Genomic DNA, 19,596 nt, shown 5'->3' on the forward strand with positions numbered 1-19,596 from the left:
ATGTTAGTATTGTGAGCTGAACAAAGTACAGGTTTACTTTAATCATTTTGAGGAAGTTGACATAATGGCTTCTGCCCTGTTCTGTACCTGCCATAGTTGTCTGTTATCAGATGTCTCACCTAGAGAAATTTTTTTTGGCACTGGGGATTAAACCCAGGACCTTGCATGTGCTATGAAAGCCCTGAGCTACATATGTCTTCAGTCCTCATTACAATTTCATTTTGAGACAGGGTCTAGCTGAATTGCTAATGTTGGCCTCAAATTTGTGGTCCTTCTGCTTTATTCTCCCAAATAGATGAGATGACAGGCATGTGTCAAAGTGCCTGGCTTGTCCTGGAGGATTTTGATGTCTACTTATTAACACATGTTTCCAATGTGTTAATAATTTCCTAAGCTAGATTATGTTTTTTCTTATCAACTGTCAATAAAGCCTTTTGGTTGTTTTGATGGTATGCTCCATGTGAACATGTTTTATGATGTGACACCACTCTTCATGGTGGTCTAGCTATGCAATACACTATAAGGAGAGTATTTTGATTCTGAAAGTCTCAAGTGTTTTAGACCCAACATGTTTTCTTATAAGGAGGAGTGATTATTCATTTTTTTATTTGATTACACATATAAGACACAAATTCTTTTTTTTCCTTTTGTGGTTCTCGGGGTTTGTCCTAGGGCCTCCTGCATGCTAGGAAATCTTTCTACCACTGAGCTACATCCCCAGCCCCATAGATCCTTTAGTTGTCATTGGCTTCATGATGAGCTAGTGACAATAAAATTACTTAGAAGTTCAACTAGATTTAGACTCATGCAAGAGTTTGGGCATCCATAGCTCCTTGTGATTCTAAAAGATAGAGTGTTTCCCCACTCTACAGCAGCATCTAATATCACTCCTAGGCTGAGTTGACACCTCTGCTTCTCTTGGCTTACCACTTCCTGCAGAGGTCTTGGAGGAGTTGGACGTTCTTTGACTATTTGTTCCAGTGACAAATATTTGATTGTATTGCTGCTAAAAGGTATGCATAGAAATAAAATAGAGACAAGGATTCTTTGGGATAAGTGAGTCAGTCACAGTGAGTCAATTTGCCATTAGAACTTGTTTTTATAAAGTCACTCATTTGGGAAAGTTAAACCATGAGTTGAAATAAAATCTCTAAAATGTCATTTTTCCCCTCTAGTGATCAAGTTTTAAGAAGGCAAACCTAAAACATAGTGACAGAATAAAAATATAACAAGTTCACATATGTTATTACTTCAACATGAAATATGTAAAAGTGGCACATACTTTGAATTTTTAAAAATTTTTTAGTTGTAGTTGGACACAATGCCTTTATTTTTATTTATTCATTTTTCTGTGGTGCTGAGGCTCAAACCTAGTTCCTCACATATGCTAGGTGAGTGCTCTACTGCTGAGCTACAACCCCAGCCCACATACTTTGAATTTTATATTAGTTTGAACTATTTGATTTTTGTGTTATAAATGTTCATAATAAAATACAGAACTAGCTAAGAGAGTCAGTTACCAGTAATTAACTGTATGAATAATTAAACAAGTAGGTGTTTTAGAAAATATAACCATATCCTAAGGTTTTACATTAGTTTAATCTTTTTTTTGGGGGGGGGTTACTGGGGATTGAATCCAGGTGTGCTTAATCACTGAGCCACATCCCCAGCCCTTTTTTGTATTTTATTTAGAGGTAGGGTCTCACAGAGTTACTTAGGGCTTCACTAAGTTGCTGAGGCTGGCTTTGAACTTGAAATCCTCTTGCCTCAGCCCCTCAAGACACTGGGATTACAGGCATGTGCTACCATGCCAGGCTTAGTTTTATCTTTATACAGAAATTGAAAAGAAAGTGCAGAGATTTCTCAGGTAGCCTCAGCCTGGTTTCTTCCCTTATTATGACTTAGGTGAGCTGTTTCTAAAGTGTTAACATCTTAGACCATTCATCACGAAGAAGAAATACTGGTATGTTAAAATTAACTGAAGTCACGTATCTTTTGGATTCTTGGTACTGTGTCTTCCTGTTCTAGGATTCCATCTAGGATCCAACATGACATCCAGTCATCATGTCTCCATGAACTTCTCTTGGGGTGACAGTTTCTATGAACTCCCTTGTTCTGATGACCTTGACAGTATTGAGGAGGACTTGTCAGGTATTTTTTAGATTGTTCTCCATTGAATTTTCCAAGAAGAAAATTTTAAAAGCCACAAGAAAAAAGCAGCACATCACATATAGGGGTATACCAATTAGTTTAAAGGCTGATCTTTCAACACAGTCCCTGAAAGCTAGAAGATCCTGGAACAATATATTTCCAATGCTAAAATATACTGTATTCTAACCAAGACTCTTGTATGCAGCAAGACTAAGTGTCAGGTTTGATGATGAAATAAAATTCTTCCATGATAAACAAAAGTTAAGAGAATCTGCAGGTAGAAAACCAGCGGTCAACATATCCTTGGCAAAATATATCATTAAGAGGAAATGGAAAAGAACAATGAAAACCAACAGTGGAATGGAGTACACTATGGGAAAAAACTAATCAAAGAGGAAAATCAAGTCAAGTTAAATAACAAAGATAAACAAATATGGCTGGAAATACAAACCATATCTCAATAGTAACCCTAAATGTTAATGGCATAAACTCACCATTCAAAAGATACAGGCTAGTAGACTAGATTATTTTAAAAAAGATCCTACAATATGCTGTGTACAACAAAATCATTTGATAGGAAAAGAGATACACAGACTGAAGGTAAAAGGTTGGGAAAATCATACACTCACATGGACCTCAGAAGCAAGCAGGGGTGTCCTTACTCATATCAAATAAAGTAGACTTCTAGCCAAAGTTTATCAAAAGGGATAAAGAAGGACCCTACATATCGATCAAGGGAACCATACAGCAACCAGACATAACAATCTTTAATATATATGCCCCCAAACATGGTGCAGCTATGTTCATATAAAAAATTCTTCTCAATTTCAAGAGTCAAATAGACCAAAGCATAATAATCATGGGTGATTTAGCACACACCTCTCCACTGGGAAGACGGTCCAATCAAATTTGAATAATGAAACCATAGAACTCAAAACCACAATTAATAAGTTAGACTTAGTTGACATATATAAAATATCAACCAATATCAAGCAGCACAATATATCAGCAGCACATGGATCCTTCTCAAAAATAGACGCTATATTATGCCCAGGGCAACTCTTAACAAATACAAAGGAGTAGAGTTACTACCATGCATTTTATCCCATTGTAATGGAATAAAATTGGAAATCAATGATAAAATAAGGAAGAAAAATTCCTTCTTCACATGGAGAATGAACAATATGCTACTAAATGAACAATGGGTTACAGAAGATATCAAGGAGGAAATTAAAAAAATTCTTAGAGGTAAATGAGAACACAGACACAACATATCAAAATCCCTAGGACATTATAAAAGCAGTACTAAGAAGAAAATTCATTGCTTGGAGTTTATTTCTTGAAAGAAGAAAGAGCCAAGAAGTAAATTACCTCACACTACACTTCAAAGCCCTAGAAAAAGAAGAACAAACCATCAGCAAAAGCAGTAGAAGGCATGCAATAATTAAAATCAGAGCTGAAATCAGTGAAATAAAAACAAAAGAAACATTTGGAAAAATTGACAAAACTCAGAGTTGGTTCTTTGAAAAAATAGATAAGAATTACAGACCCTTAGTCATGCTGACAAAGAGAAGAAGAGCAGGAACCCGAATTACTAGCTTACGGGATGAAAAAGGCAATATTACAACAGACATTTCAGAAATACAGAAGATAATTAGAAATTATTTTGAAACCCTATACTCTAATCAAATAGAAGATAGTGAAGGCATCGATAAATTCCTTAAGGCATATGAGCTGCCCAGATTGAGTCAGGATGATATAAACAACCTAAACAGACCAATATCAAGTGAACAAATAGAAGAAGCCATCAAAAGACTACCAACCAAGAAAAGCCCAGGACCAGACGGATACACAGCAGAGTTTTACAAGAAAGTTAAAGAAGAACTAATACCAATACTCTACAATCTATTTCAGGAGATAGAAAAAGAGGGAGTACTTCCAAATTCATTCTATGAGGCCAACATCACCCTGATTCCAAAACCAGATAAAGACACTTCAAAGAAAGAAAACTTCAGACCAATATCCCAAATGAATTTAGATGCAAAAATCCTCAATTAAATTCTGGCAAACTGAATACAAAAACATATAAAAAATATCATGCACCATGATCAGGTGGGATTCATCACTGGGATGCAAGGCTGGTTCAGTATATGGAAATCAATAAATGTAATTCACCACATCAATAGACTCAAAGATAAGAACCATACAATCATCTCGATAGATGCTGAAAAAGCATTTGACAAAATACAGCATCCCTTTATGTTCAAAGCTCTAGAAAAATTAGGGATAACAGGAAATTTCCTCAAAATGGTAAAAGCTATATACGCTAAGCCTCAGGCCAGCATCATTCTATATGGAGAAAAATTGAAGGCATTCCCTTTAAAATCTGGAACAAGACAGAGATGCCCTCTCTCACCACTTCTATTCAACATAGTTCTTGAAACACTAGCCAGAGCAATTAGACAGATGAAAGACATTAAAGGCATAAACATAGGAAAAGAAGAACTTAAATTAGCACTATTTGCCGATGACATGATCCTATACCTAGCAGACCCATAAAATTCAACCAAGAAACTTCTAGAACTCGTAAATGAATTCAGCAAAGTGGCAGGATATAAAATCAATACCAATAAATCAAAGGCATTCCTGTATATCAGTGACAAATTCTCTGAAATGGAAATGAGGACAACTACTCCATTCACAATATCCTCAAAAAAAAAAAAAAAAAAAAAAAAAAACACCTGGGAATCAACTTAACAAAAGAAGAGAAAGAACTATACAATGAAAACTACAGAACCCTGAAGAAAGAAATAGAAGAAGACCTTAGAAGATGGAAGGATTTACCTTGCTCATGGATTGGTAGAATTAATATTATTAAGATGGCCATAGTACCAAAAGCACTTTACAGATTCAATGCAATTCTCATCAAAATCCCAAAAACATTCCTTGCAGAAATGGAAAAAGGAATCATGAAATTCATCTGGAAAAACAAGAGACCCAGAATAGCTAAAGTAATTCTAAGCAGGCAGAGTGAAATTGGTGACATCACGATTCCAGATTTTAAACTATACTATAGAGCAATAGTAACAAAAACAGCATGGTACTGGCACCAAAACAAGCTGGTAGACCAATGGTACAAAATAGAGGACACAGAGACAAATCCACAAAGTTACAACTACCTTATATTAGACAAAGGTGCTAAAACCATGCAATGGAGAAAGGATAGCATCCTCAACAAATGGTGCTGGGAGAACTGGAAATCCATATGCAACAAAATGAAATTGAATCCCTTTCTCTTACCATGCAAAAAAGTCAACTGAAAATGGATCAAGGAGCTAGGAATCAGATCAGAGACTCTGCATGTAAAAGAAGATAAAGTTGGCCCTAATCTTCATCACATGGGGGCAGGCCCCAAATTTCTTAATAACACCTATAGCAAAAGAGTTAAAACCAAGAATCAACAAATGGGACGAATTCAAACTAAAAAGTTTGTTCTCAGCAAGAGAAATAATATCTGAGGTGAATAGGGAGCCTACATCCTGGGAACAAATTTTTACCCCTCAAACATCAGATAGAGCTCTAATCTCTATAGTATATAAAGAACCCAAAAAGTTAAACAACAAAAATTGAATGACCCAATCAACAAATGGGCCAAGGACTTGAACAGAAACTTCTCAGAATAGGATATACAATCAATCAACAAATACATGAAAAAATGCTCACCATCTCTAGCAATCAGAGAAATTAAAATTGAAACTACTCTGAGATACCATCTCACTCCAATAAGAATGGCAGCCATTATGAAGTCAAACAACAATAAGTACTGGTGAGGTTTTGGGGAAAAAGATACACTCATACATTGCTGGTGGGACTGCAAATTGGTGCAGCCAATTTGGAAAGCAGTATGGAGATTACTTAGAAAGCTGGGAATGGAACCACCATTTGACCCAGCTATTCCCCTTCTCGGAGTATAGCAAAAAGACCTAAAAAGAACATACTACAGGGACACAGCCACATCAATGTTTATAGCAGCACAATTCATAATAGCTAGAATGTGGAACCAACCTAGATGCTCTTCAATAGATGAATGGATTAAAAAAGGTGCCATTTATACACAGTGGAATATTACTCGGCACTAAAAAATAACACGATCGTGGCATTTGCAGGCAAATGGATGGCATTAGAGAAGATTATGCTAAGTGAAGTGAGCCAATCCCTAAAAAACAAATGCTGAATGTCTTCTCTGATATAAGGGGGGTAACTCAAAATGGGATAGGGAATAAGAGCATGAGAAGAAGACTACCACTAATAGGGAAGAAAGGTGGGAGGGAAAAAGAGGGAGAAGGGGAGTTGCACGGAAAATGGAAGGAGAAGCTCATTGTTATACAGAATACATATATGATGTTGTAATGAGAAAAAGAAAAAAAAAGTGTGTCACATTAGATTGGATAGAGAGAAAGGATGGGAGAAGAGGGGAGGAGGAAGGAGGACAGGAAGGGCAACAGAATAGAATAGACAATATGAATGATGTGTGTACATTCCATGTATGTATTATATGTCAAAATACATTCTGCTGTCATGTATAACTAAAAAAAAAATTAAAAATAAAGTTAAAAAAATGACAGTACAATGATCTAAAATAACAGTTCTTATTTAACCAGTTGTTTAATGTTTATGGTTGCTTGCTCTATAAAAATAAAACTTAATAAAAACAATATTAAGGGTAAACTTAAAAAAAAGAAACATAAGTCATTAACCCAGCTAAAAAATTAAAAAGAAAAAAGAAAGAAAGGAAGTAGTGTATCATGAGAGTTTTTTCTGTTAGAAATAATTCAAATGACCATCCTAGAAAGAGTCAGCAGGTCTGGGGAGGTAGCTCAGTGGTAGTGAGCTGGCCAAGCATGCAGAAGGCCTTGGAATTTAAAGCCCAATACTGCAAGAAAAGAAAAGGGAGGGAAGGGAGAAAAAAGAAGGGAGGGAGGGAGGAAGGGAGGAAGGATGAAAGGAAGAAAACAAGGAAAAAATGAAGAAAGGGAGGGAGGAAGGAAGGAAGGAAGAAAAAAGGGAGAGGACAAAAGCAGGGAAAGGAATGGGTCATTAAAACAAAAGGGCAAGCAGTACACATATAAGAATATGACCTAAAATCTGTTGAGACAGTTTAGAAAGCTTTAGAATTTGCATGACATCAAACTGAGTGGTATTATGACTGTATAGAAATTTCATAAGAAGCTCCATCTTGGCCTAGCCTCAACCAAACTCAGGGGTGACTGGCATGGAGAGGACTCCTCTCTGGCTGGAGTGGAAGGGACCTGAACCCCTGGCACTTCAGGATGCACTGGGTAGGGAAGGAAGGGGCCAAGACACCCCTGATGGGCACTTGAGCACCACAAGGCTCCTGGGAGTCCTTCACCCCGGCTCCCCACATCACAACCCCCCCTCCCCCCCTTGCAGGGGTTCTCAGTGGTCTGCTCCGTTGCCTGGTGCAGGTTGGAATTCCTGAGCAAACACCTGAGTGTCCACAGCCATATTAGAGGGTGGTCCTGGAAGAAGTAGGAAGGGTTGTGGCAGCACTGTCTGAAGACATGAAACCAGGCCCTGATCCTTATGGCGTTCCTTGGGATTTGGTGATGTGTAGAGCTATTGGATGTTTTTGTCTTCTTCTCTTGTTTTTGTTAAGAAGTTTTCAGTGTGTTAAAAGCAGGCTTTATGTGGGAAGAGAAAAACAGCTGGCTCTAAAACTTTCTAGAAGAATTGAAGAAAAATGTGAACTACTTGAAAAAGTTAGCCTTATTCAAAAAGAGCATGAAGGCATAGAGTCAACTTTAAAGGGTGGCAGTTTTGAGAAGGGTCCAAGAGAAGCCCCAAATTTAAAGGCAACCTATGAAAAGCTGCATAGGTCCAAACCTAGCCATGGGGATGAAAGACTCTTTCTAGAAAAAGAGCTAGAAGAGCAAAAGGCCAGACATTGTAAACAGGATGAAATCATGGCAGATATATCGAGAAGGATAAAGTCCCTCGAAGGTGAATTAGGATCCCTCAGATCACAAATAACTGAAAGTAAAACAAACCTGAGACTGCTTCAAATGAGTGAGGAAGGACTTCAGCTGGCAATGAAAGAAGCTTTGGATGTAAGTTCCCAGCTTCGGCAATGTCAGAAACCAATCATAAAAGGAGAAGCTGAAGCATGGAGGGAACAAGGATGTGTCCAATGTAAAGAGAGCACCACATTGGAAGACTCTCAAGTCCATGCAGGAAAAGTTCAAAGTGATAAAGAAAATCACGAGGAGTCTCTGACTGAAGGCTTGCTGAAGATGAAAGATAGGTCTTCTCCAAGCGCGGGAGCCCAAACAGATGTTGGCAACTTGGAATGGGGAATGAGGAGTGAATCAAGAATTGGTGCTCACTTGGATGATGAGCCAAAAGGAGCTTTAAAGAAACTGATTGATGGTGCTAAGCTAAAGGCCTCCTTAGAAAACTTAGAAGGACAAAGATATCAAACTTGTGCTTTCTTATCTGAAGTAGAGAAAACAAAGGAAGACCTTAGAGAACAGATTAGAAGTCTGAAGACTGAACAGGCAACCTTGCTGTCAGAGAATACACGGCTTGAAGGTGAGAAGGAGAACCTTCAGCAGAAATGTAAAGTCATAATGGAACACTATCCAGAAAATATGACGAAACTCTATGGGAAACTCAGAGTAGAGGAAAACTACCGGGTGGAGCAAGAGAAGAAACTTTCCAAGGTCAAAGAAGAGATGGGCCATATGAAGAAAGAGCTGGAGACCTACAGAAAACGAGCCAAATATCTTGAAGAAGAATTGGAGAGAACCATTCAGTCCTGTCAGGGGAAGATTATTTACTCTGAGAAAAAAGCACATGAGAGTGAATTGGCGGCTTGGATTGCTGAAAGAAACCTCCATTATTTCATGAAACAAAAGGCTCGCAATGGACAAAAGTTAACTGAAAGGGAGCTTCAGTTTGAACTTGTAGAGAAAGATCCCTGTGCACTTGGTGTTTCAAAGGCAGCATTGGGCAGAAAGAATTCCCCCAATGGTCCCTCATCATTGGGTCCTCCTTGGCAAGGTGGATGTTATTCGAATTACGGTAGACCATCGCGACCAGCAGAACTCAGAAGTTCTAATATGCCTTCTTTGGATAAAGAGGATTGGCCTATGTCTTCAGAAAGTCAGTCCAGTAGAAAGGAGACCAAATTTGATCCTGGTGATACCAATGTGCCTGATTCATCTCTCTCTGCTGAAAACCAAGCAACTGGCTCTGGCTCATTGTTGGCACCTTTCCCTCCGGTCAGAGGTGAATTGTTTCCTGTGGACCCAAGGAGTCAGTTCACGAGAAGAGGACCATTTTTCCCTCTGCCTCCTCCAGGAAACAGGTATGGAGCACCTCAAGATTATTTTCCACCAGGCCCACCACCCCCTCCATTTTTTCCAATGCCAGATGTCTATGCAGGGAAGTGTTTTTCTCAAGACCTTCCCCCAAGAGCTGGATTTCCTCCACCCACCCCCGCATTCTGAAAGTAGAAGTGAGTTCCCTTCAGGATTCATTCCATCTTCAAATGAGCCTGCTACTGAACATCCAGAACCACAACAAATTCCTACTGGTATTTTGGGGCCAATCCCTAGAGAAAGTATAGGTTTAATTTTGGGAAGTAACAATTTAAAAGGGGCCATCACGGTGATACCTGGAGTAGTAGATTCTTATTTTGAAGGAGAATTAAATGTTACTGTAAAGTCAAATTTTGCCCTTCGGTTTACTCCAAAAAATACAATTACTCAATTACTTTTATTGTCCTGTAATTTGGATGGACATCCACAATTAAATTTGGTTTCCAACCTCCCAAAAAGAGTGTACTGTAATTAATTGTTTTTTAGGGAAAGACAAAGACAATCATGCAAAGGAAACAATATATACAAAATGGTTGGTGATGAAGCATTATTCCCATTTTAAAGATGAGGAAGATAAGCGCAAAGGTAAATGAGTTGTCTAAAATCACATGAATATTAACAATGTATAAAGCAGAAAACAGGACTGTTTTAATCAATTTTGTACACCAGGAAATACCAGTACATGTTAGACAAGAACATCAAATAAAGATGAGTTCTTAATCTCTTTATTCTACTCCTTTCTAAGAGATGCTCCACAGTTGACCCAGCTCCTGGTAGGTGGGGATGCAGGGAGTGGGACAAGCTTATTTAATCCCTCCCTAGCAGTCCTATGAGAGAGATATTTTTACTATTCCTATTTTATACATGAGAATATGAAGGTACAAAGAGGCTAACAAAGGTTGGAAATAAAGTGGAAATTCAAACCCAGGTGACTAACTTCACTAGGCCTTTAAGTTAGAATACTTAACCATATCCCACAGTTTCTCCCTACTTTGTCAAACAATCCTAAGTCATTCTTGGCCTGAAAACATGAGGGATATCAAATAAGTTCTGGGACATACAATGGCCACACATCTAAAAATTCACACAGGTCTTTACATTTGGCTTACAGGAAAATGGTATCCCTTCAGTAGATAAACTCATGTACAATACGGTGTGGGCCCCTTCAGTAACATTTTTACAACCTGATTTAATTGGACAAGAACAAACTGAACAAAAAGTGGCAACCAAAAAAGCCTCAAAATAGCAGTAAAACAGAGAAAACAGAGAAACAGAGAAAGCCCAAATCCTTTTTTCACCTGAGTGTAGGGTTTTCTGGGGAGAAGGGCATGCAGTGTATTTCAGATATACTAACATGCCTGCTACTACTCACTGCACAAGAATTCAAAACCATAGGAAGGCATCTGGAATATAACCCTCCCTAATTTTATTTACCAAGGGTTCACAAGACAGGCCTAAGATATCTAACAATAAGGCTTGACTATGAATACATTTAAGGAAGCAGAGCTTTCAGAACTGTCAGGTTTCCTAGGGCACTAAAATGACTTCAGGAAATTTGGGACCAGTCTATAAGGCACTAGATTCGTTAACATCAAATGACAATTTGAAACTGGCAATAAAATGGTTTTTCAATCTGTCAATCTAATATTTCACCTTGTGAGATATATTGGAAACTAATAAATACAAGAATGAAGTTCCCTAAAGAAGTTTGTGCATAATTATCTATATCTAGAACTTTAAAGATGTATAAATCAATCCATCATCCCTTTCTACTGGAATGATTTGGAGTTGAAGGGACCCACCCAAGTCCAGGAATAAGACCACTTCTTTTCAAGCTCACTTTCAGCCCTATGCATCTGTAACTCTTCAGATGAGAGACTCCTAATCAGCAGTTTAGGATTTACCAGCACATCTCCAGGTCAGTAGGTAAAATTAGGATTTCTTTAAAGATTTCTCAGCATAGTGAAGAGGAAGAGGATATACGTACCCTCCTCCCCAGGCTGCTTAACATCTTCATTGTCAGAACCACCATCATCCCACTTCTGTAACTTTAGTACCTTAAGACTCTTCTACCCTTCAGCTCCCCCGCCTTACAAAAACTACACATCAATTTCAGGGAAACAGAAAACAGCACCTCTTCACAAGGTTTTGAAGCTAAACCACTTCTGGATTACATCAGTTAAAAGAACAGAAAAGAAATGTGAGGTGAGAATTCTGTATATCAATATATTAACACATACATCCTATGAAATGGTCACTTCATGACTTGAGCTATATGCTGAGCAATTTAAAAAGCAAGAAGCTGACTGACAGATGTAATACTTTGACTATGGTTCAAGCAGTATCACTCCCAGTAAGTGTATGGCCAATTTCCAAGTCTGTATGCCAGCCTTGCTCTAAACTATAGAAACACACATTTTTTGTTTGTTTTATTTGCAGGCCCTTTTAATTTGTAGACCCAAGTTTTACTTACAGTGATGCCCCTTACAAAACTGTTTTCAATGGTATTTGCCACGGAGCAGGTGAAAGTATAGGCTACTAATTCCTTCTGGAAACACCCCAACTCAATTCTATGACACACATATATGTTGTTCCATAAACAACCTGCAGTTAAGTATCAGTGAGGCTCCAACAGACAGTGTCTAATATCAATAACGCTAAAATGTAAGGAGGTAAAAATCTGGAAAACCAGATCAAGGAGGGAACTCTGCCCATTTAGTTTCCCAGTTAAATTAGATATATGCATATATTAAATATAAGATTTAACCTAAATTCTGAAAAGGCTTTATTCCTTAAAAATATCTTTAATGTTGGAAACTTAGATGCAGGAAACAGCTACTTCTCCAGTATCTTCATTAGGTTTTAAGAACTGCAATCTCTTAAGGGTTCTATGACTATAACAGGGAAATACGATGTGAGGGAATTTAATAGTTTGCCTTGGGATTTAATAAAATCCCAAATCCTTAGGCCAGCATGATGGAGAATGCCTATAATCCCAGCAACCCAGGACGCTGATGCAGGAAGATTGCAAGTTTGAGGCCAGCCTCAGCAATTTAGCAAGGCCCTGAGCAACTTAGTAAAACATTAAAAAAAAAAAAAAAAAAGGCTGGGGATGTAGCCCAGGGATAAAGCACTCCGGGATTCCATCCCTAGTACCAAATAAATAAGCAAACAAACAAAAATTCAATTCCTTGAAAGAGGGAGCAGCCTGAAAAGAAAGTGAGATTCCAAAATCAATTAACAGCATCATTACTCAAGAAAATTTTATAGCCTACCCAAGAGCACTGTTAGTAATTTTAATGCAATTCAATTTTCTTCACACAAGGTAAAAAGGACCCCTCATAACTAGCACAATCTGAGAATACTGAATAAAGAAAACTGTTAATTTTCAACCAAAGCAAAATAAGCTCTAGAGATCTTTTTTTTTTTTTTAAGAGGTATTTTGTCTAAATAAACTACTGTAGGAAAATGGCAATCTAAAGGGCATTTTAAAAACATCAATGTCCAAATGACTGAAATCGAATCGGTGTGTTTATAGTAATGCTCAGGGCCTCGGAGCAAAACTGTAGTTAGTCAACTAGTATGGCTCCCTCACAGAAGTGACAAATGCTTGAAAAGGAAAGGAATTAGTGGGTTAAGTGCGGATTGGATGACTGTGTTTTGAGACCTGCTCACAGGAAACCACTACATCCTGCCCCAAGTCCCTGTCAGTCACCCGGCTCTTGGGTGTGGTTTCACTTTGCTTTTTTGGGGGGAATAACTTAAAAGCAAAATTACATTCTACTGGCCTTTTCAGATACAAAATAGTTTTATCACACCAAATAAAGCAGTACAACTACAAATGAAAGTAATATTTATTTCCAATATTGATTAAAATAAGAGACTTTCTCCAGCTACAAGAATGCCACTCACTGCCTATAGATTATGTTTCAAAATCCCTTTATTGTGAAAAAGTTGAAAGCTCTCAGTCCTTTTTTGTGATCATATTAGAATATCTGAGGCCTGGTATTATATACAGAAAAAAGGTTTATGCAACTCACAGTTCTAAAGATTCAAGAGCAGGGTGCTATCATCTGCTTGTTTCTGGTGAGGACTTCATGGAAAATGGCTTCATAATGGTGCGTGTGCGTGTGTGTGTGTGTGTGTGTGAGAGAGAGAGAGAGAGAGAGAGAGAGAGAGAGAGAGAGAGATTACATGATGAGACATGAAGCAAGAAAGACGTGAAAAGCCAAGTTTGCTTATAATGCCTCAAATAGATGCAGTCCCTTGAAATAAGTACTAATCTTCATTAATCTTCCAAGGGCAGTGCCCAACATTCCACTAGGTTCCATCTCTTTAGGGTCTATCATTTCAAATCCACCACACTAGGGACTAACTTTTCTTCATAGGAAATCTTGGGATCACTGGTTAGTTCCTATCAAACCATAACAGACTCCGTCCTCATATGAAGTTACTGGGAAACATGTGGGGCTCAATAGAAATCTACAAATCTGTCAAACAAATCAGGGCACTTTTGGTTTGAGAGTCACATAGGGTAGCTACTGAAGATATATTTTTTTCAAATCCTAAGATGTGATTTAAAAAAACAAACAAACAAATCCGCTGTCTCTGCATAGTGGCTTACATGAAAGTAGATCTGATGGAGATTTGTCAGAACCATGGATACACTGAATCGGATGAGGGACGAGTGGTTTTTGCTGTTAATTGCCTTGACGCTGGTAAAAAAAAAAAAAAAAAAAAAAAAGTAGAAAAATAAGCGAGGCGGGGCGGAGTACAGGTGTCCGGCCGAGCCCCTCCCGCGCTCCCTCGCAGCACGCCGCGCGGCCCCCTCCGGGTCCCCGGGCGGCCTGCTTCCTCCCGCTGAGGGCGCCTTTTTCAAGCTCTCACGGGCTCCGGAGCTCCGGAGGCAGGCAGCCCCCTCCCCTCGGGCCAGCCCCCCTTCCACGCCGCCGCCTCTCCTCCGGCCGCTCCTCCCCATAATTGCTGCTCCGCACCCGCCTCGGGGCCGCTCCCCGGTGTCCGCCCGGAGGCCTGCTTCGGAAGGCGGCCGGAAGCTCCTCACGCCCCCGGCCCGCGCCCCCAGCCGCGCCCAGCCGCGGAGCCCCTCACGCCCGCGCGCCCAGGCCGCCTCCGCCGGCGCTGCCCGCTCTCCACTCCCTCCCCAGAGGGGTGGCCGCAGCCCACGCCGCCCCGTCCAGGCGACGCCTCCCCCAACACACCCCCTCCAGCCTCGCCCGCGCCGCGCCTCACCGGCCCTCTCGGCCCACCATCCAGCGCGGCGACGCCAACCCAGCGCGCCCATTGCCCCCTCAGCCTGCGGCCGCTGCCGCCGGGGAAGCCCCTCAGCCCGGCCCCGCAGGCTCTGCAGCACTCGGACCTCGCGGCTGTCCTCGTCTCCCGCCTCGGGCTCTGCCGTGGCAGTCGCTGCCGGCGCCTCCGAAGAAGCCGCCGCCGCCGCCGCCATGGTGCCGCCCGGCCCCGCCCCCGGCCTTGGCCTGGTTGCCCCGCCCCGCGCGGCTCCGCCCCACCCCACCCGCCCCGCCCACTCGGACCCGGGCGGCGCGGGCGGGAATGCTCCTCAGAGAGAGGGACACAGAGAGGCAAATGCTCAGAGACTTTCTACTCTGCTACCATCAGCCACCAGAAGGGGACACTCAGGGAAGTGAACATTCAGAGACTCCCTAAATCTGCCATGATGTATGCACTCTCACTCTCCCCACAGCACCACTAGTGTTGCCCTGCTGTCACCGTGAACTGCTGCCGCTCAGGTTCCCAGTTGAGCTACTGGCATCTGACAGTCAAGAGACCACTTCTTCATAATGGCTGCCAATCTTACTGGAGTGAGATGGTATCTTAGGGTGGTTTTGATTTGCATTTCTCTGACTGCTAGAGATGGTGAGCATTTTTTCATGTACTTGTTGATTGATTGTATGTCCTCCTCTGAGAATTGTCTGTTCAGGTCCTTGGCCCATTTGTTGATTGGGTTATTTGTTATCTTATTGTCTAATTTTTTGAGTTCTTTGTATACTCTGGATATTAGGGCTCTATCTGAAGTGTGAGGAATAAAGATTTGTTCCCAGGATGTAGGCTCCCTGTTTACCTCTCTTATTGTTTCTCTTGCTGAGAAAAAAACTTTTCAGTTTAAGTGAGTCCCATTTGTTGATTCTTGTTATTAACTCTTGTGCTATGGGTGTCCTATTAAGGAATTTGGAGCCCGACCCCACAATATGTAGATCGGAGCCAACTTTTTCTTCTGTCAGACGCAGAGTCTCTGATTTGATATCTAGCTCCTTGATCCACTTTGAGTTAACTTTTGTGCATGGCGAGAGGAGGGGATTCAGTTTCATTTTGTTGCATATGGATTTCCAGTTTTCCCAGCACCATTTGTTGAAGATGCTATCCTTCCTCCATTGCATAAGACACCATCTCACTCCAGTAAGATTGGCAGCCATTATGAAGTCAAACCACAACAAGTGCTGGCGAGGATGTGGGGAAAAGGGTACTTTTGCACATTGCTGGTGGGGCTGCAAACTGGTGTGGCCAATTTGGAAAGCAGTATGGAGATTCCTGGGAAAGCTGGGAATGGAACCACCATTTGACCCAGCTATTGCCCTTCTCGGACTATTCCCTGAAGACCTTAAAAGAGCGTACTACAGGGATACTGCCACAGCGATGTTCATAGCAGCACAATTCACAATTGCTAGACTGTGGAACCAACCCAGATGCCCTTCAATAGATGAATGGATAAAAAAAATTGTGGCATTTATACACCATGGAATATTACGCAGCACTAAAAAATGACAAAATCATGGAATTTGCAGGAAAATGGATGGCACTAGAGCAGATTATGCTTAGTGAAGCTATCCAATCCCTAAAAAACAAATACCAAATGTCTTCTTTGATATAACGAGAACAACGAAGAACAGAGCAGGGAGGAAGAGCAGGAAGAAAAGATCAACATTAAACAGATACATTAAGTGGGAGGGAAAGGGAGAGAAAAGGGAAATTGCATGGTAATGGAGGGAGACCCTCATTGTTATACAAAATTTCACATAAGAGGTTGTGAGGGGAATGGGAAAACAAACAAGGAGAGAAATGAATTACAGTAGATGGGGTAGAGAGAGAAGATGGGAGGGGAGGGGAGGGGGGATAGTAGAGGGTAGGAAAGGTAGCAGAATACAACAGTTACTAATAGGGCATTATGTAAAAATGTGGATGTGTAACCGATGTGATTCTGCAATCTGTATATGGGGTAAAATTGGGAGTTCATAACCAACTTGAATCTAATGTATGAAACATGATATGTTAAGAGCTTTGTAATGTTTTGAACAACCAATAAAAAATAAAAAAAAAAAAAAGAGAGAGACCACTTCTGCGGCCCAGAGACATCGCACTATGGATGGAACATGATCTATTACATCTGAGGGACTTGCTGGCTGGGTGAAATGGGAATAGCACCGTTCTCTGTGTGTTAAGAGTATATTAAATATAATTGCATTTCAAACACATCTAGCTCTACTGTGGTTCTTCCAACACTGCTCACAACAGTGTGCCCATGATATTACAAAATTTTCTAAAAACTGAATGTGTATCTAAAAGGAAGTAAATCTAGAAATAATGAAATTAAGAGCACACAGAAAGAGAAAAGGATGTGTTAACAATCTGGGCCATGGCTATGGCTAATCTGAAGTCATGTCCATGTGCTGAGGTTGGCTTGAAGGTCACCTGCCTCCCAAGCCAAGACAGAAGCCTGGGTTACATATGCACCATCATCTGACAAAAGGCAACATACCAAAATTTTTAAATAAATTGATTTTCTAGGTACTACAGTGTAAAGTAGATTTTTATGTGAACCTATCCAGAGAAGATGAACCAAACAAAGTGGGCCCTGTCTGGGATGGATGACTTTAATTATGGCAGTGTGATAAAAGATGAGGGCCCTCTGTGAGGACGTGACTGTAAACATGTTTGAGCAAAGCAAGCATGAGAGGCCTGAGCAGAACTTTTATGGGGGTTGGGCTTGGTCATTCCCTGATGCCTCCCCCAGAAGACTGGAGCCTTCTACTTCTTGACCTGTGCACCTCAGCCTTCATGAAGCTGTTCCAGCTGGCATTATTCACACAGTGACGTATATTGCTCAAGGCATAGTACTAAGAGAGATGCCAGGGAAATAAAGAGAGATGTCAAGGAAATACTTAATATGAAATAAGACTTGAAGAAGAAAATGGCATTCAACAAGCTCTGCTAGTTTCATGTCTAAACCAAGAACAAGAGATTACTTTTCTTCCACATCCACTTCCCGGCCCAAGTCTAAATGGTTCCCTTGTTACTGGGCCCAACTCCAGCCACTCCAGAACATCCCTTACAGATCCCTGAGCATCTTCTCCCGGACCTGGGGGAATAACACAGCACCAACCCACTCTAGTCCTGAAGCCTATTGGGGGACTCTGTTAAGTCAGCTCCTGAAATCCAAGGGGAGTCCCCTGGTGTGCAGGGCTAAACAGATGTGTTCAGAGCACCCCATCCTTCAGGTTCTACCTGGTGTTTTGTTTGTTTGTTTGTTTGTTTGGTGGGGGGGCAGGGGGATTGGGGGATTAAACCCAGGGACACTAAATCCTAAACCACAGAGCTACATCCCCAGCCATTTTTGTTTATTTTTTTTTTTTAAATTTTGAGGCAGGTCTTGCTAAGTTTGCTTAGGTTCTCACTAAGTTCAGAAGGCTGGCTTTGTACTTGTCATCCTCCTGCTTCAACCTCCTGAGCTGCTGAGATTACACCTTGCCAGGTACAGCCTGCTATTTCAAGAGAACGGCTCCTGCTCTGATTTGTAAATGTTCCCATGCCACAGGTCCTTCATTTTGCACTCTATGGATCATCTCTTTCACTAGGGAAGTCTCCCGATACAATGTTCCCTCACTTCTGCTCCCTGACTTCCTCCTCTTTGTTTGGTCATTCTGTTTGCAAAAAATAAAGTAAAACAAAAACCTACCAGGCCTTCCCCACCAGGTGCTTTGCAAAGTAAGAATCTTAACTCGGGAATTCAAAAGCTGACTCTTCATTCACTCTGCTGTGTCAACATCTGCCCACCTGGAGCTTTATGCAGAATGAGCCCTCCTTGGAGAATGGTCCATTCCTTCCAACTTCAGACAGTGCTGGGTTTTCCTTCTCTTCAGCTCTGGCCCTGAAAGGTCATCAATGACAGGCGTGGAGACTTCAAAAATGTGACATCCAATCTATAAGGACTCACCTGCACAACCTGGGAGTGTGCTCATGGGCCCAGATGTTCATGTGCACACACATGAAGCCAGAGTCCACAATGCAACTCCAAGGACAGCATGACATCTGAGAAGAAACTCCAGAACATGCCCATAGGATAACAAGCCAGGGCCTCATCCACAGTCCCGTGGTGAGCAATCCAATTGGCCATGACCATCCTCCCTCCAAAGCTCTTCCCTCACCCTACCCTCCTGTGCCCACCCTCCTCTGGCTCCACTTTGAAGCCTGGGTTTTTAGTAAAGATCTTGATTTCTGCCTCCCAGCAATCTTTCCTGAGACTCAGTCCTGTTGGTTTAACTTCCTACCTTAACCCAACAAACAGCAAGCCAGCTTAATTTACTCCAGATGATTCTTGTCACACACACACACACACACACACACACACACACACACACACAAATCTAATGAACACATTAAAATAAACAAGTAAAAATTCTTTTAGATACAGCTGATAAAACAGGACACAGAACAGTAGAACTTTGCTCTTTGGAAGTTTCTATTCTGTTTCATACTGTGCAATGAGTTCGTGGTGGTCAACTGGGATCAGGGAATCGAGACAGAATCATGCATGATTGTGTGTGAGGTGGATACACCCAACTTCCCTGGCAAGGTGACCAGAGACACACAGGAGGAGTCCAGCCACTTAGACAAACAGAGTCGACAAACACAGAGGCAGCCTGGGAACCCACGTGTCCACAGTGAAGCATGGGAGACCTAGGGAAGATCACACAGACCTAGATATCAATGTCAGGATGGTGGGGTTTATTCT

The 19,596-nt window shown here is 41.0% G+C and overlaps 1 protein-coding gene and 1 long non-coding RNA gene across 2 annotated transcripts in view; both read left to right on the forward strand.

Moving 5' to 3' along the window:
* The window catches only part of LOC308652843, a 1,084,519-nt gene that overhangs the window by 27,523 nt on the left and 1,037,400 nt on the right, over positions 1 to 19,596 (forward strand). The window lies entirely within an intron of this gene.
* On the forward strand, positions 4,256 to 10,144 carry LOC308652703 (melanoma inhibitory activity protein 2-like; the record flags this gene model as incomplete). Its single annotated transcript, XM_081300734.1, is given in 4 exon segments — positions 4,256 to 4,263; positions 7,829 to 9,662; positions 9,664 to 9,766; positions 10,038 to 10,144. Coding segments are annotated over 4 exon segments (2,052 nt in total).

The sequence above is a fragment of the Spermophilus citellus genome (assembly GCF_964194105.1).
Source record: "Spermophilus citellus genome assembly, chromosome: 7".
Taxonomy (NCBI): domain Eukaryota; kingdom Metazoa; phylum Chordata; class Mammalia; order Rodentia; family Sciuridae; genus Spermophilus; species Spermophilus citellus.